At 38.5% G+C, this 25,075-nt stretch overlaps 1 protein-coding gene and 1 pseudogene across 1 annotated transcript; both read left to right on the forward strand.

Moving 5' to 3' along the window:
• The first annotated feature begins 2,422 nt into the window (after window positions 1-2,422).
• LOC148873483 (polygalacturonase-like) lies at window positions 2,423-4,440 on the forward strand (annotated as a pseudogene).
• A 12,654-nt stretch (window positions 4,441-17,094) lies between these two features.
• On the forward strand, window positions 17,095-20,149 carry LOC148873484 (polygalacturonase-like). The gene is made up of 4 exons (XM_088966088.1): window positions 17,095-17,558; window positions 17,645-17,934; window positions 18,030-18,255; window positions 19,834-20,149. Exons 1-4 carry the CDS (start codon window positions 17,124-17,126, stop codon window positions 20,050-20,052), a joined length of 1,170 nt encoding a protein of 389 aa, XP_088822214.1. The 5' UTR covers window positions 17,095-17,123; the 3' UTR covers window positions 20,053-20,149.
• Window positions 20,150-25,075: the final 4,926 nt, after the last annotated feature.

Genomic DNA, 25,075 nt, shown 5'->3' on the forward strand with positions numbered 1-25,075 from the left:
ATTTGTGCAACATATATCATAACTATGGTCATTTTAACAACGGTTTTATGAATCATATGAGCATAGCTGATTTCATGCCATGTGGTAGCTTAAAAGAGATAGGCTCTTTGAAAGCATGTGCATTTGCCACGTGCCAAGTGAACATGACACAAACTATAAACTGACACATGGAATTTTTCATGTTGATTGTGATAAAGCAATACATCACAGCAAAACTCACATTTATGGTTTTAAAAACCTATTTGGAAATGGAACTGTTTTGACCATCGGTTTCAGGGTCAGTGGTTCAACCGTTTAGGTCAAATGATTCAAGCAGTCTGAGGTATTTAATTATTGGATTGGAATATTAGGGTAAAAGGGTATGAGAAAAGAGAGAAGAAGAAGAAGAAGAAGAAGAAGAAGAAGAGGAGGAGGAGGAGGAAGAAACAGTTCCACAACCCTTTACCTCATTGACCTAGGTTTCATTAACAGGGCATATACAAATATGCAATATTGTTTCTTGGTTTGCTGGTGGTCCCCTTCTCTGATTCCTGCTCTGTTCCCTCTCAAGCCCCGTTTGCTTTTTGGTAAATTACTTACTCTGGGTAAATGCAGTTACCTGGGTAAGTTTTTCCTAGGAAACACTTACCCATGTAAGTGCATTTATCCATGTTCTTTTATTTCTCATGTTAATAAGGCAATGCCCATTTTAGCCATAAAAATCCATTATTAATAAAGGCATTTTTGTCCCATTCAAGTGTTGACAACTTTCCCCATAGGTGGGAAAGTTATTTATCCACCTAGGAGATGGGTATCACTTACTGATACCCAAGAAAATAAACTTTCCCAGGTCCCTAGATAAATCTTAAAAAAGAACATGAGATTCTTGGTCAATGGGAATCAAAATCCCATTGACCAACTTTCCCCCCTCTCAAAATCGAACAAAAGAGCACCCCCTCAGATGCAGCTTATGAAGCTCTTCCCAACTCAATTAGAAAAGATGCAGCATATGAAGCTCTTCTCAACTCAATTAGAAAAGTTGCAGATTAGAATCAAAAGAAAAAAAAAATCCAAACTATATGAAAAATACTTATAGATTTAAAACTGAATTACAAGGGTTGCAGAGTTCAGTCAACCTCCTCCATCTTGTTACCCTCCGCATCCGCATCGTCAAGAAGAGACATATTAGTGTCTACATCAGCTTCACCACTCTTGGTGGAGTGGCACCTCAACTAGAACACTACTCATCCGAATGTTGATCCATGGCGGTGGCAACTCAACTAGAATTATACTCAAGTACTGGATTGATACATTTTGAAAGTAAGATTAAACCCAAATTACAAGTCACTAATAAATAATTTTTTAATTAAAAAAAAATGATTACTATGAAATACCATATACCTCGAATCCAAGTGTCAGCCATGTATGACTTCAGATCTCCTGCTCAGATAACTTTATCCACAATACCTTACCTCCAACATCTCCATACATAATATTCTGTAAGAAGATGAGATGTTGCCCATCACCTATGTATGACTGTGTATTATGTAGATAGACGTGGGCAAAATTCTTGTGGCATGAGATCCGGGATCGATTAACATTATTATATACACGCTACATCATTTTCTTATAGAGGTTTTTTGGTTTGGGTTTCTTATATGTACGGATTTATGGTTTCCGGCCGTACCGTACCACATTCGCAAGACTTTGATTACGCCTCACATATTGCCTTACTCTTCTCCGCCTTTCTTTCACTTGTCACGTGGATGCACTGTCAAACTCTTCCCAGGTTTCTTCTGTTATACCGAGACTGCGATCTATAAGAAATCGTTTGTTGTCCACTAAGAACATCGTCGGGTCGGCATGGTTCGTTTTACCTAAACCTTATCCGACCCGATACGATTAAAACAAGGGAGAGGAAATACCAAATCAGACCGCCCTGATACACCCATACAGCCATACTGCTATCTTAAATCAAGTTATATATATATATATATATAGATAGATAGATATACAAAATTACAAATATGTCAATGCAGAAAATATAAGGAGTCGGATCCGATTTGGCATTGGCTCACCTCAATCAAACCAACCCGACTCCCGATTAAGGTTAACTCGACCCATTAACATCCCTGTAAGAAACATCACACCTGCAACTGCAAGGCGAGGGACTCCCAACAGGGTTCAATTATACACCAAACTTATGGTCTATAAGTATAAAACCAAACAACGCACTTAACCGTACTTAACCTATCAAGAGTCAAAGTGACAAGGAGGTAACGTGCAAAGTCCAAATTTCAAAAATGATTTTAAATCTCGAAGCAATTGATCCGAACGACTACAAAGCCCAGGCCCACTCGACAACGACACTATAAATACTTTCAACTGTCAAACCTCTTATTCCATAACTTCCCATCTCTCTCTCTCTCTCTCTCTCTCTAGAATGGCCAAGCTCAAAACTAGAATTCTCTTCTTTCTCTTAACGTTCCTCTCGTCCTCACATGCAGTCTACAACGTAGTCAGCTTGGGCGCCAAATCTGACGGTACAACCGACAGCACAAAATCGTTGCTCAAGGCATGGGCCTTGGCCTGCAGCTCAGCTAAGTCCGAGACCATCTACGTTCCCACCGGAAGATACTTGCTTAAACCGGTCCAGTTCAGAGGCCCATGTAAGAACCGAATCGTCGTTCGGATCGAAGGAACCCTCGTCGCCCCATCGGACTATCGCGTCCTCGGCAATTCAAACAGTTGGCTTCTGTTCATCAAGGTCACCGGATTGTCTGTCATCGGCGGGAACCTTGACGCACGGGGTGCCACCTATTGGGCCTGCAAGACTTCCGGCAGAAACTGCCCTGCCGGAGCTAGGGTAGAAGACAATACTGATAGCATACGATATTGTCTCTCATATTTTCTGTGTATCACTCTAACATTGTATTATTGTGTCCGTGCAGTCGATAACGTTCAATTACGCAAATGATGTTGTGATCAGTGGCTTGACATCGATCAACAGCCAGATAACGCATGTCGTCGTGAACGGATGCAGCAATGTCATGGTTCGAGGGGTGAAGATCGTCGCACCTGATCTGAGTCCCAACACGGCGGCATTCACGTACAGTTCTCATCCGGTGTAACAATCACGAGATCAAGCATCAAGACAGGCGATGACTGTGTATCAATTGGTCCGGGAACCAAAAACCTTTGGATTGATCGGGTTAGCTGTGGGCCGGGACATGGCATCAGGTACTCATCCAACGGCTAAGACGAGAATTGATTCAATTGAGTTCTTGTGCTAGTGCTATACAAAGTGCATTGTATCATGTGGAAAGTGATATAGTACTTTCCGAGTCACATTACTAATGTGAGCAAATTTAAATTTCATTTCTGTTTGTCAACAGTATCGGAAGTCTGGCCAAGGATAAGAATGAACAAGGTGTGCAGAATGTGACGGTAAAGGATAGTACACTCACCGGAACTGATAACGGGTTACGCATCAAGTCGTGGGCCAGACCCAGCAACGGGTTCGTGAGAGGCGTCCTTTATCAGAATATAATCATAAACAACGTAAAAAACCCGATCTTAATAGATCAGAAGTATTGCCCCAACAATCGTTGCCCTAACCAGGTAATTAGATCAAGATTCAATAATCAATGGTCCTGATCCATGCTTTCATTAGTGAATTGCCCGATTAGATTATGGGTATGCAATGCCCGACCTGAAGACCCGATTAGATAGGGTCCGGGACCGCTATCTAGTGCCCCGCGAAGTAGAAGGTGCCTGATCCGACCCGAATAGAATCTGGGTTGGCTCGGGCCGGGTCACCATCAGGTCAAAATTTTCAAACTGGTGTTGACCCAAATGGTTGAACCATCCAAACCATTTGAATCGACAGTTAAGCCTATATTTTTTGTTTAAAAAATTGTTGACATAGTCAAAATCCAAATAACCTGGACAGTGAACCGTTGACCCGTCTGACCCATTGATCAACCCTAACTTGAATATTTAGGATTAAGGTCTAACTTTTACCCACCCCACCCAAAAGTTGACATGACCTAAAACAACCCGAAAAAATTACTTGACCCGACTCGAATCAAACCCGACCCAACCTGATTGCACGGTCTTCCTTCTATATCTATCGTTGATTTGAATTACAGTTATTTATTATTATTATAATTTTTTTTTTTTGGGGGGGGGGGTGTTTAACTGTTTAAGTAAAACAACTGAAGTGTTAGTTTTCTTCATCAGAATTCTGGTGTGAAGATCAGCCAAGTGACTTACCGGAATATCAAGGGAACGTCGGCCACACAAGTGGCCGTGAAATTTGACTGCAGTTCAAGTAATCCATGCAGAGGTGTCAGATTGGAGGACGTGAAGCTTACATATCAGAAAGGAGCAGCTCAGTCATCTTGTGTCAATGCCGGTGGTACCGCCAGCGGATTAATCATGCCGGAGAGTTGTTTATGAAAGAAATTCTTGTAATATTATTCTGTCAGACTTATAAACTGGTTTTTGAGATGCCCATTACCAGTTAGAACTTAGGAGGACCCTGAGGAGAGCTATGGTTGACAACCCGGGTTCCAGATTTTTTTTTTTTTTTTTTCCTTTCGCTCTTAATCCAGTACTTTGGACGAGTTGACTCAAAACTCGTTGTCGGTTTGTTCAACTATACACGAATTTAAAGAAATAATAAACTTGTGATGGAGCTTTTAAGATTTCTTACAGACAAACACGGCAGAATTTGGTGTTTTTGTTCTTGGGCATTAAGTTTCTCCATAGTGATGTCAGAAATATGATATTTTATCTCCTCTTACTAGACTTCCTCTAAAGTCTCAACACATGGGTTAAACAGATTAATTAGGGTTTCTAATAATTGTCGCAATACAGAGAAGTAAATGTAGACTTGTCAGTGCTTGAAATAGATCCCATGTGATTCAGATCATCCATGAGACCATGACTCACCAAATGAAGGTCGTTACTTCTTCAATAATTTAAATAGAGCAATCAATAGCATCAGAATTCTTTATTCTTAATGTATAATCTCAAATTGTATCTCTGAACTTTTGCACTCAGTACATCTTTGAGTGTTAGGCTCAGTTTGGAGAAAGTACAAATACAAATATGTAAAGTTCCAAACCCTGTATTTACGCAGTACATATTTGTATTTATACTCCCTCCAGAGTGAGCTTTATAAACCAGGTCAATTAGACAATGGTTGCCACGTCCCAAATCTAAGTTAAGGCATGACCAAAAACATTCACGGCTATCTTGTTTTTATAGGTTTGTAGAGTAATCTCTAATATCTGAAAATAAAGTTCTCCAAATTAATTGAGTACTCCTTACATTAAATTTATATTAGGCTAATAATTATTCCTCAAGGTCTGAAAATGTGCAAAGAAAATAGGTGATTACACTACTTAGTAATTGACAGTCCATCTCGCCAAACGGATCAAGCTGATGTGATAAATTATTATATAATTTGATATATCGTAGTATATCCTTTGTTGAAAAACCCACGTAACTCAATATTCAATTAACTTAAGGTAATAACTACATAAATGTTTAAAAAAACAAAACTTACAGACCAGAAGAAAATGGTTAAAAACACATAACGTGGAATGGATAATAGAACTCAAATTATACATTCAAAAAGTAAACTACAATCACTCTAACCCTAATGGCAAGGTCTAGAATTACATGTATACCATGTGGTAAGGGCCCAAAACAAACTAGCAAGTGATGCTACTGTATTCATCTCCAATGACGAGGTCTAGAGTATAGTCGCTTAATCTCATAATGCAAACAAATACTATAATCCACATATGAGTCTTAATACAACATTTGACAATGATAGCCAATGTCAATAATCCCCATTGATGTACCCCCCATTTTCTATAGACAGATTTTTATTGGCTAAGACCATGCCAAATAATTGGTTTCATTTAGCTTCAGAGTAGTTAATGTCCCCAATAGAGTCTCCACAAACCCCCTTGGCCAAACCCAGAGTTTATAGGTTGTTGGGTCTCAATTCTAGTTTGCTCCATTGACTAAATGGAAACAAAATAAAATCAAGATAAAGGTACTATTAATCAATAAACACTAACTTGAAGTAAAAGGTTCTCCTCTACACCCATAAACTAGGGTTTCATAGTACCCAAAAGTTTATGCAAAAGAGAAGAGATTCAGCTGCCCCTACTAGAGATTCTAGAAACTCTATCAACCAAAGTCGATCTCCAAATAGGTCAATAATCTCCCTTTTAAGCTCCAAATTGTCCCTAGAACCCTTAGTCAGATTTCTCCAATTGGTTAGGGTTTTGGGAAAATCCCCAAGAACCTATCTTGGGCCTCATTCAGAATGTGTATAATACTCTCCAAAAAAAATCCCAACTAGGCAACATCAACCTCTAACCGATCAACAACTTAAATCTCCATGCACACTGCGCCTGGGCCTAGAGAAGAAAATCAGGATGTGATAACCTGCTTTGATACCAAGTTGTAATAGAAACCAAAAATAATTTCAAGTTTAGAAAAGAAGAAATAGAAGTAGGAAGAAGAAAGGAGAAGTTCAAGAGGAAGAGGAAGAAAAGGAAAATAAGGAAGAAGAGAGTATGATAATATCTCTCTCCAATCCCTTAATCAACTTTTATTATCTTTGATTCTAATTAAGTGAATAATAACAAGAGTGCCACTGGTAAGGCGGCTGAACTAATAACAGTAAAAGAAACAAAAAAAAGGCCCACAACTAAGGCACATTAACTAATAAATAAAAGAACTAATAAAATAAAACACTAAGGCCCATTCGGTCCTTCAACTCTACATTATATATATATATATATTATTTATAATTGAAGAAGGGTGCATGGGGTGGGAAAAAATCAGAGCACAAAAGAATTTTGGGGAACTAGTTTTTACAAACCTTAGCTGGAAAAATGAAAGTCTGTTAGTCAAACTAGCTTGAAGGTTTCTGAAAAATTAGGATGCCCTATGGGCCGGTTAAGGTTTTAAAAAGTAAATACTTTCAAAATCAATAAAAAAAAAATGCAAGGAAAGTGCTAAGGGAGGCTTCTCATATATGGAGAGCTTTAGGCCAGATCCTGACCGCCTTAATTGTATAACTAGGTTGTCAAATCCAAAATGATTCTGATCTAAATATATGAAATGGAAAATTCATCTCTCCTATGGACCCCCTTACAGTGTGTATATAGATAAAGAAATGGAGTGGCAAGTTCACATCATCAAGCAAAAATCCTCACATCTTTTATCTTTCTTTGATATAACTGTAATAGTCCATGTAAATAGAAATATGAATAGGACTGCACATGAACTTGCTTATAATGTTTGTAAATATAATATCGTAGTCGAACATATGAACAGTCAGGGTAGCGTATGTAATATTTTGCTATACGTAATAAAAGCTTCCTGAGGTTTACAGAAAAACAACATAAGAATCTAACTGTGAAAGAGCTAATGAATCAGGGTACGAACCAATGGAATCAGGATTAATTTAATTCAAACTATTCTTCCTTCCAATTAGCAAAGGATCCTAGGCATACACATTTTCAATAGAAGGGAAGACACAATAATGTTGTGGACAATGGCCTGGAATAATGGTAAATTCGCAGGCAAAAGTTTCTACGGGAAATGGGTTGAGGCCATTGGTCAAATAACTGATTAAGAGAAATTTTCGTTTAAATGCATTTGGAAACTAAAAATTCATGAGAAATTCAAACTCTTGTGTGTAGAATAATTCAGGGTCTTTACCCAGTGAGATCAAAATTATGTCAACTGGTAATAATAGAAGATGACTCTTGTCTCTTTTGTGGTTTGAAGCAAGATAATTCCATGCATTTTTTTCTATCCTTTAGCTCAATCAATTCTTTTCGCGAGTACGTGGATTGAGTCTAGGTGTAGCAATATTCTGGATTCCTTAAACGCTTTGTATCAGCAAATTACTAGCAATGAAATTAAGGCAGAATATTGTTTCTTGGCTAGAAATTGCATGGTACATCATGTGGACAAGTAGAAACTAATAAGAAGCTGGTTTTGAATGAGGATGGAACTGTGAAGTGGATTATGCTTAGAACTAACTGTGTCTAGAAATTAATAAGAAGCTGGTTTTGCAAGGCCACCTGCCCAGTCAGCATCAGAGTAGAGTGGGCATGCAGATCAAGAGCAGAGTGGGCTGAAAAATGGAGACCATGGAACAAAGTGACCTTTACATAGCCTACAATCCAGAGTACTACCGGAAAATGTATGGAGCAAGGAACAGACATGATGAATTGACTTACAATATGAACAACATAGGTTATGTCAATTCGAGTAACAGTGAGATAAAATAAACTCCCGACTAACTACCTGTACAACATAGGATCATCAAATGGAGTTCCATCTAAGGGAGTTAGCTTAACATTGGGTTCAAGAGGAGTGGAGGCCATTTTGCTATCTATTAATCCAGCTCGAGATAGAAGATTTGAAGCATATTTGGCTTGAGAGAGATTGTATCCATCTGAGGAGCAGAGACTTCAAGTCCGAGAAAATAACTGAGCTGTCCTTCATTTCAGTTGTTGACTAAGAAAGGCCTTGAGATCAAATACGCTAGTTGTATCATCACTGGTAATAATCATGTCGTCAACGTAGCATAGGAGCAAAACAGTGCCTTTGCTAGATTTGCAAATGAAGAGAGCAAAATCATAGGAACTAGAAGAGAAGCCAAGATGTCCGACGGTTGTATTGAACTTAGCAAAGCAGGCCTGAGGTACTTGCTTAAGTCCATAGAGAGATTTACGAAGTTTACATACTTTGTGCGGTGGATGTTGATAACCAGGAGGTGGTTGCATATAAATTTCTTCTTGCAAATTGCCATTGAGAAAAGCATTTTTAACATCTATTTGGAACAGTTTGCAATGACAAAGAGCAGTGATTTCCAAGAAGCCACGAATAGAGGTGAGTCTCTTTGTAGTCAATGCCATATTCTTGGTTAAAGCCCTTGGCAACTAAACAAGCCTTATAGAATTCCACAAAACCATCAAAGTGAGTCTTAATTTTAAAGGCCCATTTGCACCCCAAAGAGTCTTGCCAGGAGGGAAGTCCACCAAGTCCCAAGTGTGAGTTTTCTCTAGAGCTTGCAACTCGTCAATCATAGCTTGTTACCATAGAGGGTTAGAGATAGATTCATGGAATGAATGTGCTTTATGTAAAGATAGTATAATGGAGAAACAATTATAATCACTAAGGCGAACAGGGGATTCTCTTACACTACTTGAGTGATGAAGAGTAGGGAACTTAGGTTGTTCCAAAGGAGAAGTAGGCACAAAATGATCAAGTACAGTCCCATCATCAGAGTCAGATGCATTAGGAGAGACCATAGTTGTTGAAGTTGGTGTACCACCTTGTTCAAAACTAGAATCTGTTATAGAATCACATGGAAACAACTAAACAGAAGGATTAGAGAAGAAGGGAGTGTTGGAAGAGTGAGAGACATGAAACTTAGAAAGGGAAGAAAACATGGTGTTTTCCCAAAAGATAACATGACAAAATACCCTAAGACTATAAGAGATAGGATCCCAACAACGATAGCCTTTATGGGTAATGCAATAACCAAGAAAGCAATATAACTGTGCATGAGGTTCTAGTTTTGTATGCTCATGAGGATGAAGAAGTACAATACAAGCATAACCAAAAACTTTGAGAGATTGATAGTTGGGTGAAGTGCCATAGAGTCGTCCAAAGGGAGACAAACCATTAAGTACTGAGGAGAGAACATAGTTAATGGTGTGGACAGTTGTGAGAATAGCTTTTTCCCCCAAATCATTCAGGACAAGAGGCAGATACTAGTATGCATGGGTTGAGTCTAGTATATGCCAAAGTTTGTGTTCTACATGACCATTTTGTTGGGAGGTCTGAGGGCAAGAATGTTGAACAATTGTACCATGTTGTATGAGAAAGTTGTGTAATGAAGTGTCCAAGTATTCCATGGCATTATCAGTTTGCAAAATTTTTATATTTTTAGAAAATTGGGTTTTGATCATGGTGGCAAAGGTCATGTAGAGTTCAGATAATTCAGATCTATGTTTCAAGAAATATATTCAAGTAAAGCGAGAAAAGTCATCAATGAAAGTAATAAAATATTTATAGTTTCCCATAGTGGTTATAGGAGATGATCCCCATACATCAAAGGGAGCAGAACAAACTGAATCATGTGTATTAAAAGATAAAGCAGGTTGTTTGGAAACTTGACAAGACAAATAATCAAAGGTCTTTACTTTTATTGAACCCAACACACCACTGGAAATCAAAGGATGAAGTGAGGACTTGATGGTGACTGCGAAGGCAAGATGAGAAGTTATGTAGGATGGAACATGTAAGGAGGTAAGCTCAAACATTCATCCAATCCTACGACTTTTTCCAAGAATTTGTCCCATTTGTAGGTCCTATAATCAACAACCAGAAGTAGAGAAAATTATGTCAAAATCAAGTTCGCATAAATCAAATAAGTATTGGGTAAGGTGAGAGAGGTTGTAGAAACTTGGCATGTATGACTAACATTCATTGGAGAACCATTTGCTATTTGGATAATAGGGGCAAAAGAGATATAGCTTTTAGAAGAAAATAAAGAGGAATTAGAAGTCATGTGATTGCAGCAAGCAGAATCAAAAAACCATGAATTATTACCTAAGGTGAAAGACATGGCATTATGGGTATTGGAGGAGTTAGATAGATGTTGTTTGAAAATAGCTTCTAGATCACAAAGTGTGAAGGTGGATGAAGAGTTCTCATCAAGAGGTTCAACAACAACAGAATTCATAGAGTTACCAAACTTAGATTGGTTTCCCTTGTTCTAGTCAAGCTTTAGGGGTCTGATGGGACAATTTTGAAGAATATGTCCAAGTTTGTGACAATAGCGGCATTCTGCTATAGAACCGGTTGTTCTACTGATTTGGAAAAGAAGTTGCAAGAAATACATCTATGTACGTGTTGTGATTCGAAATACCAAGTAGTGTTTCTTCAGAGATAATTTCAGAAACAACACTCTTAAGAGTGAGAAGAGGACTTTAATGAAGAAGAGAGGCATGGAGTGATTCAAGATCAAAGCAAAGTGCCATGAGAAATTGGATGAAATGTAGTTGATCACGGTGAGAAGTATACTTGTTTGCATCTTCATCACATTTACAATCAGGTTCCTACTGAGCTTGTTGATCCCAGAGAGATTGCATTTGAGTAAGAAAATCATTAGTGGACTGACCTGGATCTTGTTTTTAATGATGAAGTTCACCCAAGATTTGATATTGATGGGCTAGATCTGTGGTGGTGTAGCATTTGTTTAGTAGATCCCAAATTTCCTTCATTGTTTTAAAGCACCCAAACTGAAGACGAATGGAGGTAACAGAGGTGTTATAGAACAACAGAGTGATGATCTTGTGGTTTTTTGCTTTCCCAATCATTGATTTGTTTAGAAAACTTCTCATCTATTTGTTTTGGTGACTATACGTCACAAGTAACATAACGCCAACGCTTACAACCTTTCAAGAAACTATGCATACCTCGAGACCACATGTTATAGTTGTAACAATCAAGAACAGTGGATATGGGTTGTCCAACTTCAGACTTTTCCATTTCAACAAGAGACAAAATAGATACAAAGATGAATAACTAGAGGGCAACTTACTAAAGGGCTTGAGAATGACTGGTGATACAGATTAACTTATGCAGAACCTATGGTCAGAATTCATGGCTCTGATACCATGTTAGTAGAAAGATTCAAGGGAAATTGAAGAAACTCTAAATATTATATTGCTGAAAGTATATATCTCTTTACAGTATACAACAAGATGTATTTAACCAACAAGAGATAATCTATACAAGGAAAGTACAACCAATAAAGATACCAGAAGATATATGATTTCCAATTAATTTGTCAACCTAGACCCTAATTAGGTCCCTAATATTATGCTAATTAACAGGATGGAAAGGAAGATTTTGTTGATTGGTATCTATATTATGCTAGTTATATAACTATTTTATGCTAGTTATATAGATACTCTAGGAACCCTCCTAATTTTTTTGATAATGTAAAGCTTGTATATAAATCTAGAACTATCACTAGGTTGGCTCATAAAATTGCTCAAAAGGTTAAATTTTTAGAGGGGAGTACTTTTGTGTAGTCTTCTCCCTGCTTAATGTCTTCTTTTGATTAATATTATTAAATATTTTACATATAAAAAAAATTAATGAGATAAGTATAGTGCATGTAGCATATCATAGTGCAAAGTAGTGAGACCAGTCCATTGAATAAAGTCTTTCCCATTTAGTCCATTTAATAAAGAATATATGTCCATTAAGCATAACTAATGGAGGTTGAATCGCCCAACTTTCATGTTGGAGGACAGCTTGGATGAATGGTGTTGAGGTTAGCAGACCGATCTACAAGAAGCAAGATATCATAGTACCCGGGGGTTTGGACTTGGACTAGGTACTCCGATGCTTAAGTTAGTAGAGATTAGTGAGTAAGAAAGCGAAGGAAGATTCTGAGAGCTAGATAGTTAGTATACACTAAATCACACGTCCCTTGTGAAGGTGTGGAGGTGCCTTTTTATAAGCCTCGGGGTCCAAGATCCATGTCCAAGATACCTTATCTTTAGGCATGTCCTATTGGCGTTGGTGATGATCCTCATCCAGTCCCTCCGAAGCGTGCAGGACAGGGGTCATCCTTGCTAGGTGGACGACATGCCGCTGTCTGTTTCAGAAACAATAGGCGCGCTAACTAGATAAGGACAACTTTCCACATAGGTCGATACATTTAGATGGGATTTAATAGGAGAAAAATCATACATTCAGTGAGATTTAAATAGATAATAGATTTAATGGGGTTCAAACATATAATAGATTGAGTGGAGTGAAGAGCATGGTTTTCAAAACCGGACCGGACGGGGATCGGAAAAACTGGGAACCGGTCACCTGACCAGTTCTGTTTTCCCCCAAACCTACTTTTCCCCCCCAAAACCGTTGATTTTGGTCAGCAAACCGCTGAACCGGTTGGTTAACCGTTTGAACAGTTTTGACTGTTTTCCAATTTCTTTAATTTTTTATCAGAATGGGGCCAGCCATTCGGGTCGAACGGTCAGACCATTCGAACTAGTAACCGGACCCTGACCAGTTCGGTCACCGGTTCGTTTTTAAAAACCATGGTGAAGAGAGAGTAGGAAGGGATACCTTCAGAAAATGAGTTCATATCAGACTTGTTGAAGAAGGGTTTGTTGTATGCCATACCTATAAAAGACAAGACTTATAGTTTGGTCATTGATTTGGTTAACCGAGATCAAACTGGTACGTACCTTCAATTTTTCCAAAACGTTGAACCAAAACTGAACCGATCGATTAGGTTAACCAGATTTTTTGTTTGCTTCATTGATTCAGTTTGGTTTTTGATAAACACCCTACTTTTGCTTTTCTGGACATTGGCTTTCAAAAGCATCCACAACCAAGAAAGAAAGCAACTTTTTGGTTTTTAAACTTTTGAAAGCTGAAAGTCCAAAAGCAAAAGCTTATCCAAATGCCACCTTTTTTTTTCTGGTTCCAAGGTTCAAATAAGACATAGTCTTGAAAGGGTATGACTGAAAATGGGTTTTCCTCCTATATCTTTTATTATTTGGTGTATCAAAAGTGATACATATTCTACGATATGCACCGATATGTATTAATACTTTTGAAGAGAGAGAGAAACACACATAGAGAGAGAGAGGCTGGACAAGAGGAACCTGACTTGGCTTTATAGCTAGGCTTACTTAAAACATAAACAAGTGATGGATTGTTGTAAGAAGGCTTCTCAAAACGCAAGTTATCTCAACTCTCTATAAACAATATAGTGGCATTATATTATTATATGAAAAACTGGCATAAACCATTGTCTTTTCTCTTTCATGGGCCACTTAAATGGAAACCTTAACAAGGCAGCCAGGATATAAGAGGACACAACCATCATATCCGTTTTAATTTCTCAAACAATTGAACTCAGACTTGACTGAAATGCAACTCTTGTCTAGCACCAGTAAAGTCTAAAGTCTAACAAATAATGCTATTAAATAACCAATGCTATAGTACGTAGGCCTCATATGTATAGGTTGGGGGAACTTTTGCTGAATTTTGATATTGCGTGAGCTCAAAGCGCAGCTCCAGCCAATTGCAATCAGAGTAAGATCCATATTATTCGGGGCCAGCCGAAACCTGCATCCCCTACTCACTCACTAGCATGGCTAATGGAGACTGGGTATTACTGTTTACTGGGTTTTGGGATTTAATAGTTAATGAAAACTCTCTACTTGGACGTGGGAATGCAGAGGATCTAAATCTCATTTTGGCCTTATTTTCCTTGGATTTAGAAACTGTCATAAAGCTCAGTTTGGAAAAATGCAAATATATAGAGTGTAAAACCTTGTATTTTCTATTATTTTATATTTATATTTTTTCCAAGTTGAACCAAAATACCTTTCTCTCAGATTGGATGGCTTCTTTTCCAAAGACGAATTCACATCAGCCCCCCATCCAATTTGATCAGATTCAAATATACCATGATTCAAATCCAATCTGATCTGTTTGCTTCCCTAGCTACCTAGCTCAACCTAAACGTTTTTAAATTTTTTGAGTTTTTCATCAAGCATAGTTTCACATCTTTCTACGTGAGTCTAGGGGCTAGGGCTGCAACTTGAACGAGCTCAGGTTGGGCTTTTGCCAAAATTTGAATGAGCCCTGTCCAAAAGAGTGTAAAATATTAACTCGGGCCAACCCAAGTTGCACCCCTCTGTGAGGCCTACCTTGTAATGCCAAAAGCTACTATCAAAAAGTCCTTCCAAATGGGTAGATAAGGTAGAAGCATAATTACCTTAAATGTGAGGCAGGAATAGGGGTGTAATCGAGTCGAGTCAAGCCAAGTATCGGGTTTCTTGAGCTTGAACTCGGTTGAATTTCATGAGTTTCATGTATTTGGCTCGAACTCGACTCGAGTCGATACTCACGAGCTATTCAAGCTTGAATCAACTTGAGCCAATTACATATAAATTAGTTTTGAAAATTATAAATAAATTCATATTAAGTATATTAAAAATATTTATAATAAAAATATATTAAAAATTATAGATAAATTAATATTGTAAAGAACATAGATAAAAATATATTATGAAAATCAATTATTACTAACATCTATCTATAACTTTCTAAGTCAACGGCAACTTAAAACTTGATTTTTGATCATATAATCTTAATAAGAATAACAATAAAATGGTAAACTGTTTTAACCTTACTAAGAAACCTTTATATAACCTTAATAAATATGTTAGAAAATCAAGTGTTTGTAACCAAAATTATCTTATATTTTTTTCCTTTTTGAAGCCAAAACTTTCTTATATTTTATCTATCAAATTTACCCTTATAGACATAAAATATAATAAAAATTACAAAATAAAAACTAAAAACCCATATATATTATCAACTGAATAATCGATTCAAAACAAACAAGAACCAGAACCGACCCAATCATTAATCAAGATAAAATCGCAGAACTAAAAATTACAAAATAAAAACTAAAAACCCTTTTATATATATTATCAACTCAATAATCAATTCAAAACTAACAACAACCAGAACCAACCCGATTATTAATCAAGATAAAATCGCATAACTACAACTGATACAATCCGATCAATTTAATCCGGTAGAACCGACCCATAGACAGCCCTAGAGTGCCTAGCTATTTCTAATTTCCGTATGAGTATGACTAATCTATCTCACTTGCTAGCCTGTTCTTTCTCATGTGGTACATTAAACTAGCAAATTAAGAAATAAGGCTGTAGACGCAGGCAAGCAGGCAACCCACGTTGGAGGAAAAGTGGGTTGCACGTTGGGCTGGATGTGATTATGCCACAGATATCGCCTCTTTCTTCTCCACCCATAGTTGGTTGCACATGGCACACCCAAGGCCTAGCGTCTAATGGTTTAAAAGAATGTTCCTTTCCTTCTTGGCCCTTGTCTCAAGCACCCTACCACCAAGGGAAAAACTCATAACTTAGTAACGTACCCTATCCACTCCATCTTTTCCTACATAAAAATCATCTTTTGGATGTAATTCCGATGATTGATTGGGTCCGGCTGAAGGTTAATCCCAGGCATACCTCAACCCAAGATTAAGTCCAAATTTATCAATCCAAGACACACCCAATCTTAATCCAGACAATTTGGGTTGGGCTTAATTGACCATTGGCAGATAACTCAAGTGTGAGAGAATAAAAATAAGACATATATACATACATACACATACACATATTTGATTCAACTATGATATCATAAAAACTTGTGATCAATCAATGAGTATCATAAATGTATCAATCAATTAGGTGGTATTTATCATGTCTTTCAGGTATCATAGAATTTTCTATATATAGAGAGAAAGAGAGAAAGAGAGAGAGAGAGAGAGAGAGAGAAATAAATCTATGATACCTGAAAAACATGATACCGAAAGAGATTTGACCAATCAAAATCCACCCTTGAATTTTAACAAATTCTACGTCATTGGTTAAAATACTATTTGATTGATGACAAATTTTTTGGTTATCACACCTTTCCAGTGTTATAGCTGAACCCTATATGCAACCAGGCTTGAATAATCCGAAACCACAACCAGCGCAACCCAAGTTTAAGCCATGCCCAAGTCCTGCCAGCAAGACCAGCCCATGTTGCAACCTTGATTGAACTCATAGATTACACTAATAGCTTACAAATAGAATTAAGATTTGCTCCTCACAAAGCGCACCTCACACCCATCTCACGGCCACGTCTCATAGAATCTCCCCATGAAATGATAAGTTCGGGAAGGCCGGAACATGCTGTGGGGTGGGTATGAGGAGCTCTATGTGAATGTGAGGAGCAGATCTGAACTCTTCACACAAGATTCCTCTCCTTCCGTGAAATTTTCCCAGTATGATAAGATGTACGAACGTTCTTGTCATAACGTGGACTGCGTAGTTGCGTCAAACGGACTCCAACGTCCCAGTCCACGCAAAAATGCTATTTGACAGAATATAAATAGCACTGATCCTTCATCACTTCTTTCACAACTCATTCCACCCAGAAACTTCCCATCTCTCTCTGTAACAGTCAAGAGAATGGCCACGGCCAATCTCGTAATTTGTTTTCTCTCCATTCTCTTGATGATGATGCTCTTCTCTTCCTCACTTGCATTCATCAATGTAGTAACCCTGGGAGCCAAACCGGACGGAAAAACAGACGCCACCAGCTCATTCCTCAAAGCATGGACCTTGGCTTGCAGCTCAGTCAATCCTCGGACAATCTACATTCCCACCGGAAACTTCCTCATCAAACCTGCAGTGTTTAGAGGCCCATGTAAGAACAGAATGGTTGTTCGGATCGACGGAACCCTCCTCGCCCCTTCCGACTATCGCGTCCTCGGCAGTTCAGCCAATTGGCTTCTTTTCGTTAAGATTACCGGACTGTCGGTCATCGGCGGCACCCTTAATGCACAAGGTGCCACCTACTGGGCTTGCAAGAATGCCGGCAAGAGTTGCCCGGCCGGAGCAAGGGTTAGTGGTCCATTTCTTCGCTTTTTAGACTGCGTACGTGTATCTCTCTCTTTCTCTAACGTCGTATTGTCATAATGTTCATGCAGTCGATAACGTTCAATTACGCAGATAATGTTGTGATCAATGGCTTGACGTCGATCAACAGCCAGCTAACGCACGTCGTCATTAACAGATGCAACAATGTAATGGTTAAAGGGGTGAAGATCGTCGCACCTGATCAGAGTCCCAATACCGACGGCATACACGTTCAGTTCTCATCCGGCGTGACGATCACCAGCTCGAGCATTAAGACCGGCGACGATTGTGTATCAATTGGTCCAGGCGCCAAGAACCTATTGATCGATCGAGTTAGCTGTGGGCCCGGACATGGCATCAGGTAACCACGGACGAGTGACGACCATTAAGATATTCTATATGGATGGCTATGATTGATCTTTCGTGTTAATGTGAGTGGTTTTGTGCTATTTGCAGCATCGGTAGTCTGGGTAAGGATGCAAATGAACAAGGAGTGCAGAATGTGACGGTCAAGACTTCTGTACTCACCGGAACTGATAACGGGCTACGGATAAAGTCGTGGGCCAGACCCAGTACCGGATTCGTGACTGGCGTTCTTTATCGGAACATCGTCATGAACAAGGTCAAGAATCCGATCATAATAGATCAGAACTACTGCCCCAGCAACAATTGCCCTAACCAGGTAAAATTCAGAAATGATTTCCACATATATGATTTCAAACATGGACGGTCCTGATCTATTAGTTTGGTGGGCCACAGACCCTAGGTCCATCACAACATCACAATTGATCAGAAGGAGCAATGAACTTTTTGGGTTGAGGCCAGAATTAATGTTACTAGGACCTGACCCGGTTAGATCATATTATTAATTAGGTGGTGCTACAACATGGTAGATTCAAATTTGGTTCGATTATATTCGCATTATCCATTGGATTCAAATTTGGATGGCAAATGATGTTAAATAGCATTAGTAAATTAACTAAAAACGATTATTAGGGAAAATATATGATACAACATGGTATCACAAGAGATTTGACCAATTAAAGCACATGATGAATACCTCTGTTTGGCAACCTTTTGTGTGATACCATTTGATTGACTGTAAGTTTTTTTTTTTTCAGTATCATAGTCCAACTTATATATTATTAATAAAATGAACTAAAATGACTTTGATAATAGGGTTTGATTATGATACCGAAAAGTCATATACTAAAAAAACTTATGATCAATCAAACGGTATAAAAAAAGTGGTAATTGCCTTGTTTGGCATTGATGTTGTTGTTTCAGAAAACGGTGACACATTAGCATTATGTTGGAAAAATCAGTGCTCTAGAAAATAATAATATATTTGGAACCGTTTTTTCATAAAAATGGTTCTTCAAACCATGTCTTGGAAATCAAAAAGACATGGTCTGGGAAAACGTCGAATTCAACATTTTGTCAATTTAGGGCTCATTGTTGCCAACAATGACATAATGTGGCAGTGACGTGGACTTCCTATAATGGGTACTAATACTAAAAACAGATATAGAATACTGATACCAAACAAAATGTGTTGTTGTTGCCCCAGGAAATGTCCTACCTGGAAGTAACGTTTTCAAACAGAAAAAGACACCGTTTTCTAAGAAAATGCTGTTGTATATGCAGCATTGATGCCAAACGTATACATAAAAAGCTTATAATCAAATAGGCATGCTTTCAAAAAAAAAAAAGGCTAGGTTTGAAAGGAGTACAAATGAAAATATGTAGTGCAAAACCTTATACTTTGTATTATTTTGTATGTATTTTTGTTGTGCATATTTACATTTGTACTTTTTCCAATCTCAGTTTGGAAGGAGTACAAATACAAGTATGTAGAGTGCAAGACCTTGAATTTTATATCATTTTGTATGTATTTGTACTGTACATATTTGTGTTTATACTCTTTCCAAACTGAGCCTTAGGGGGGATTTTGATTGGTCAAATCCTTTCTGGTATCATATCCTTCCAGCATCAAAGATTATTTTTATATTTGGTAAACAAAATGAATCCACAATAAATTGTATGAAACTTAAATTGCTCAAGAACAATTCAGTATATATATATGGGAAAATTCGCAATCAGTACCTTATACTTTGGCTCGAGTGACAATTTAGTTCTTGAACTTTAAAATACGACAATCCAAAACCCAAATCATATTTAAATTTAAATTTGAACAAACAGATACCGTTTGCAGAGCTAGAAAATAATGCTAATTAAGGGCTGCAACTTTTCATCTCAGAGTTCTGGTGTGAAGATCAAGGAGGTGACATACCAGAATATCCAAGGAACATCGACCACACAGGTTGCCATGAATTTTGAGTGCAGTTCGAGTAACCCGTGCCGAGGAATCAGATTACAGGGCGTGAAGCTTACCTATGTTAATGGAATATCCACGTCATCTTGTTCAAACGCCGGTGGAACCGTTGTCGGGGTAAACACTCCGAAGAGCTGTCTATAATGATCAATTAGAAGTTAGAACTATCGGGGTAAACATGTCATCTTGCTGTTGTTGTTGTAGTTGTAGTATACTCTATCAATCCATGTAAAATGATGGTCCTTGTTATTGAAATGACCAATTAGAACTCTTCTGATTGGTAAAACATAAGTTGCAATTCCATATTTCCAGTTTTCTCTTCTTTTCCTTATGTTCTTGTTTATCTCCAAATACCCCCGATAGTTTGGAACTTGATGAGGGCATATTTGGCCCTCTAATGATATTGTGACACATGGTACCTTGAAACAACTAGGTGATACCCGGAACCACTTAGGCAACAGCTTGCCTTAGCCAAGTTGATGGTGTCCCACCTGGCGGTTTGGCCCAGGAGTGACCTAGCGGCCTAGCACAGGTGCGACCTGGTGACCTAGCCCAAGCGCAACCTGGCCTGGCTTGACTTGGCGACCTGGCCCAGGTGTGAACTACTAGCCTGGCATAGGCACGAGCTACCAGCCTGGCCCAGGTGCTAATTGGCAGCCTGGCACAGGCATGAACTGGCGGCCTGGCACAGGCGCGACCTGGCAGCCTTGCCCTGGCGTGACCTGTGACTTGGCCCAGGCGCGAACTGGCAGCCTGGCACAGGCACCAACCTAGTGACCTGCGAAACGTGCACGTCGACAAATTCGGCATGCATATCCAAACACTCCCACGATCCTTGGAATTTGGGCCATGTGTCGAACATTCCAGAGGGTGGTCAACATGCATGGCGGTTACCTTAGGAAATCTCGGACCACTTAGACAACATCTCGAAAATCTCGGATATGGTGCATGAAGCCTATGCCAAACAATGCCTATATAAAGGCATCAACCCCAATGACATAAGGGGGGCAAGTAAGCATATTCTAGCTCTCATACTTTGTGATTTTTAACTCGCAGTCTACTATGAGAGTACTGACTTAAGCATCGAAGCGACCTCGTCGGGTTAGTGCATCCTCTGTTATTTGGAGTCAGGAGTTTGAGTCAGTCAAGTTTGTTAGTTTACATATTTTTATTTGAATTTTTCTTTAGCAATGTTCTGTCGTTGTTTGTTTTGGTCAGAGTCAGTTGAGTGAAAATAGGAGTCCATTAAGTCTTAGTTGATTGAGAAATATTAGGAAGCAATTAGATTTATTTTTCTTATAAATTAGAGTCCTGTAAACTCAAGTACGGTAGAGTGACTTGAGTCTTTACTTCAAGAATCTATTTTTTGTTCTCATTGAGTAATAAATAAATATATATATATTCTATTCAGTTCTTTTGTTATGTGGTATCAAAGCCAAGTTTGCTACCAAGTGTTCAATTTTATTTCATTGCTCAGTGAGAAATATTGTTGAGAGTTTTCTTTACTTTTCTTGTCACCATGAATGGAGGAAATAGTGCTTCTCAAATGACTATTGAGAAGCTTGCTTGTTGGCACAAATTACAAATATTGGCGTTTGTGTATGGAGGCCTACCTTCAAGGACAAGATCTGTGGGATCTTGTTTCCGGCGATGATACACTTCCAGAAGATACTCCACAGCTGACCGATGCAAGACGAAAATGGAAGATAATGTGTGGGAAGGCTCTGTTTGCGCTCAGAACATCGATCAGTAAGGAGTACATTGATCATGTTCATGAGTTTGATTCTCCAAAGGAAATTTGGAACACTCTTGAAAGATTATTCACCCAGAAAAATGCAATGCGACTGCAATACCTTGAAAATGAGCTTGCTTCTTTAAATCAAGGTAATATGTCCATTTCTGATTATTTCATAAAGGTCAAAAATGTGTGTGTAAAAATTTCAGAATTGAAAAGTGCAGAACCTATAAGTAATGCAAGGTTACGGTGCTACCTGATTCATTGTCTGAGAAAAGAATTTATGCTTTTTATCTCATCTATTCAAGGGTGGACGAATCAACCATCAATTGTTGAGTTGGAAAATTTATTATCGAATTAGGAAGCCTTGGTGACATAAGTGTGTGGCAAGTCTCCCTCTAATGTTGAAGATGCATTTTTTGTCAAGGACAAGTCGAAGTCAAAGCATGCTTACAGGCCCTCATCAAGCGGTGGTAAGCAGCAAAAGGCAGAAGGGGAGCAATCAAGAAATTCCAAGCTAACATGTTTTCGATGCGGAAAGGTGGGGCACATAAAGTCAAATTGTCGTGCAAAGATAATGTGTAAAAGGTGCGGCAAACCTAGACATATTAAGCCAAACAGTCGCATTAAGCTTACATCATCAGATGTTAATGTAGCACATGAAGCAAAAGATGCCGATGAGCCGAAATGGGACAATTGTTTGTCTATTGAGGTAATAGATGCTACAAGTTTCATTGATTATGAGAAGGACTGGATTGTTGATTCAGGCTACTCACACCATGCCACTAAAGATGCTACATTACTCTCTAATGTTTGTCCTCACTTGAGAAAACGAGTGATTGTGACTTCTGACAATTCATTACATCCTGTGATGAAAGAAGGACAATTCATAACTAAAAATTCGAACGGTGAAGGTCTTACTCTTGAAGATGTGTACCAAGTACCGGGTTTAAAGAAAAATCTTGCTTCAGTCTCTCAAATCACTGACTCGGGAAGGTATGTGCTGTTTGGTCCAGACAATGTTCAGACTCTTAGTAACCTAAAAGGTGTTGATGCTGACGTTTTATTTACTAGAACAAAGAAAAATTCCTTGTATGTTTTGTCTGCAAGTGAGGCTTATGTGGAAAAAACAAGTCAAAACACTAGTGTCTCACTGTGGCATGCTCGTCTTGGGCACGTTGGCTACCAGCTATTGCAACAAATATCAACAAACAAGTTGCTTGGAGGTGTCCCTTTCTTTAAAACAGTATATTCATATGTTGTGTGTGCTGGTTGCCAATATGGAAAGTTGAATCGTCTTCCATTTCAGAAATCGATGAATCGTTCATCCGCTATGTTTCAACTTGTGCACTCTGATCTTATGGGACCAACCAGAACACCAAGTTACAGTGGCTACTGTTATATGATGATTATTGTGGATGATTACTCTCAGTACAGTTGGGTGTACTTTCTGGAGAACAAGAGTGAAGCTCTTACCAAATTTCTGCAATTCAAGATGATGGTGGAAAGGGAGTTCGAGTCAACCATAAAGTGTTTACGTATAGATAATGGAGGAGAATTTTTGTCTCATGAATTTTCAAAATTCTGTGAAGAACATGGCATCCAACAACAAATCAAGTGTCCAAATACCCCACAGTAGAATGGGGTTGTTGAGTGAAAATTAGCCCATCTTACAGTAGTCACATTATCTTGGTTGCATGATAAGAATCTTCCTCGAGAGCTATGGGCAGCATCTATGCAATGTGCTTGTCATGTAATTAATCGATTGCCTCCATGGCTAGGTACATCAAAATCACATTTTGAGATGATATACAATAAGAAGCCTGATGTAAGTTATTTTAGAGTTTTTGGTTCTCTCTGCTATGTCCATGTACCTAAACATAGCCGAACTAAGCTTGACCCAAAAGCAAGAAAGTGTTTGATTCTTGGCTATGATGCTTACAGGAAGGGATGGAGATGTATGGATCCCGACTCTAAGAAGATTGTTGTTTCCCGTGATGTTGTCTTTGATGAAGTCTCTACTGTATATCCAGCTTCTGATCATGGAGGAAATCCTGAACTTATGCCACTTACTGATTCTAGTCTTGAGTCAATTTCTACTGAATCCGATTGCAGTGAAATGGGGAGTTTGGAGCTCATATCTCATAATAGTCGGTCACCAGGTGAAGCTACACTAAGAAGGATGTCAAGGCAAAGAAAATTTCCCACTCATTTGCATGATTACGTAGTCCAGCTCAATCATTGCACTATTGTTTCGTGTTTTATGGTGGAAGACACATTTGAAAATGAGCCCACATCCTATCACGAAGCTCACGGGAAGCCTGAATGGGAAGGTGCAATGAGAGATGAAATTGCAGCCTTGATGAAAAATTCTGCCTAGGATCTAGTTCCTAAACCCAATGGTGCCGATGTTCTTACTTGTTAATGGGTTTACAAGTTAAAAAATGCAGCAAATGGCATGATTACAAGACACAAAGCACGCTTGGTTGCTCATGGTTTTTCTCAGTAGTATGGTTTGGATTACGAAGATACATTCAGTCCTGTTGCAAAAATGGTTACAGTACGTACTGTCATCTCATTGGCTGCTAATCGAGGTTGGACTCTTCTGCAATTCGATGTGAAAAACGCTTTTCTTTATGGTGATTTAGATCGTGATATTTATATGGAGCAACCACAGGGGTTTGTGTTAGAGAAGTTTCCTAATTATGTATGCAAACTCAAGAAAGCCCTCTATGGTCTCAAACAAGCACCTAGAGCTTGGTACGGGAAGATAGCTGAGTATCTCTTGTTCTGTGGTTTTCATCCTTCAAATTTTGACCCTAGTCTCTTTGTGAAAATCAAAGCATCATTGTCCACCATGATTCTTTTGTATGTGGATGATATGATAGTTACAGGAGATGATACAGCAGAAATTATGCGCCTTCAAGAAGAGTTGTCTATTCATTTTGAAATAAAAAGCCTGGGTGAAGCTCACTGTTTTCTGGGTTTGGAATTGGAAAGATCAAACAGTTACTTTCTTTCACAAAAGGGATATGCTGCAAGGATTTTGAAGCGGTTCGATATGGAAAATGCAAATTCTACAACTACTCCTATGGATCCAGGTTGCAAATTACAGAAGGATGAAGGAGAGCCTTTGAACGAAGTAACTGAGTATCGCAGGATGGTGGGAAGTTTATTATATCTGACGATAACTCGGCCAGATATTACATACCCAGCGGGCGTGGTGTCTTAGTTTATGGAGCGACCATGCACTAGTCATATGGCTACTGCAAAATGGATATTAAGGTATGTAAAGGGAACTTTGGATTATGGGTTGTTGTATCGACGTCAAAAGGTATATTCTCTGCAAGGCTTTGTCGATGCCGATTGGGTTGGAGATGTCAATGATAGACATTCCACTTCAGGTTATTGTTTTAATACTGGTTCAGCAGT

The sequence above is a fragment of the Nelumbo lutea genome, chromosome 1, assembly GCF_056320005.1.
Source record: "Nelumbo lutea isolate HS-2025 chromosome 1, American lotus-T2T, whole genome shotgun sequence".
NCBI lineage: Eukaryota > Viridiplantae > Streptophyta > Magnoliopsida > Proteales > Nelumbonaceae > Nelumbo > Nelumbo lutea.

Excerpts from the sequence above, each read along its gene's own strand:
- LOC148873484 (XM_088966088.1), top strand. The coding sequence starts at position 17,124 with ATGGCCACGGCCAATCTCGTAATTTGTTTTCTCTCCATTCTCTTGATG. Across the intron at positions 17,559-17,644 it reads GTTGCCCGGCCGGAGCAAGG|TCGATAACGTTCAATTACGC; the intron begins GTTAGTGGTCCA and ends ATGTTCATGCAG. Across the intron at positions 18,256-19,833 it reads GCAACAATTGCCCTAACCAG|AGTTCTGGTGTGAAGATCAA; the intron begins GTAAAATTCAGA and ends TTTTCATCTCAG.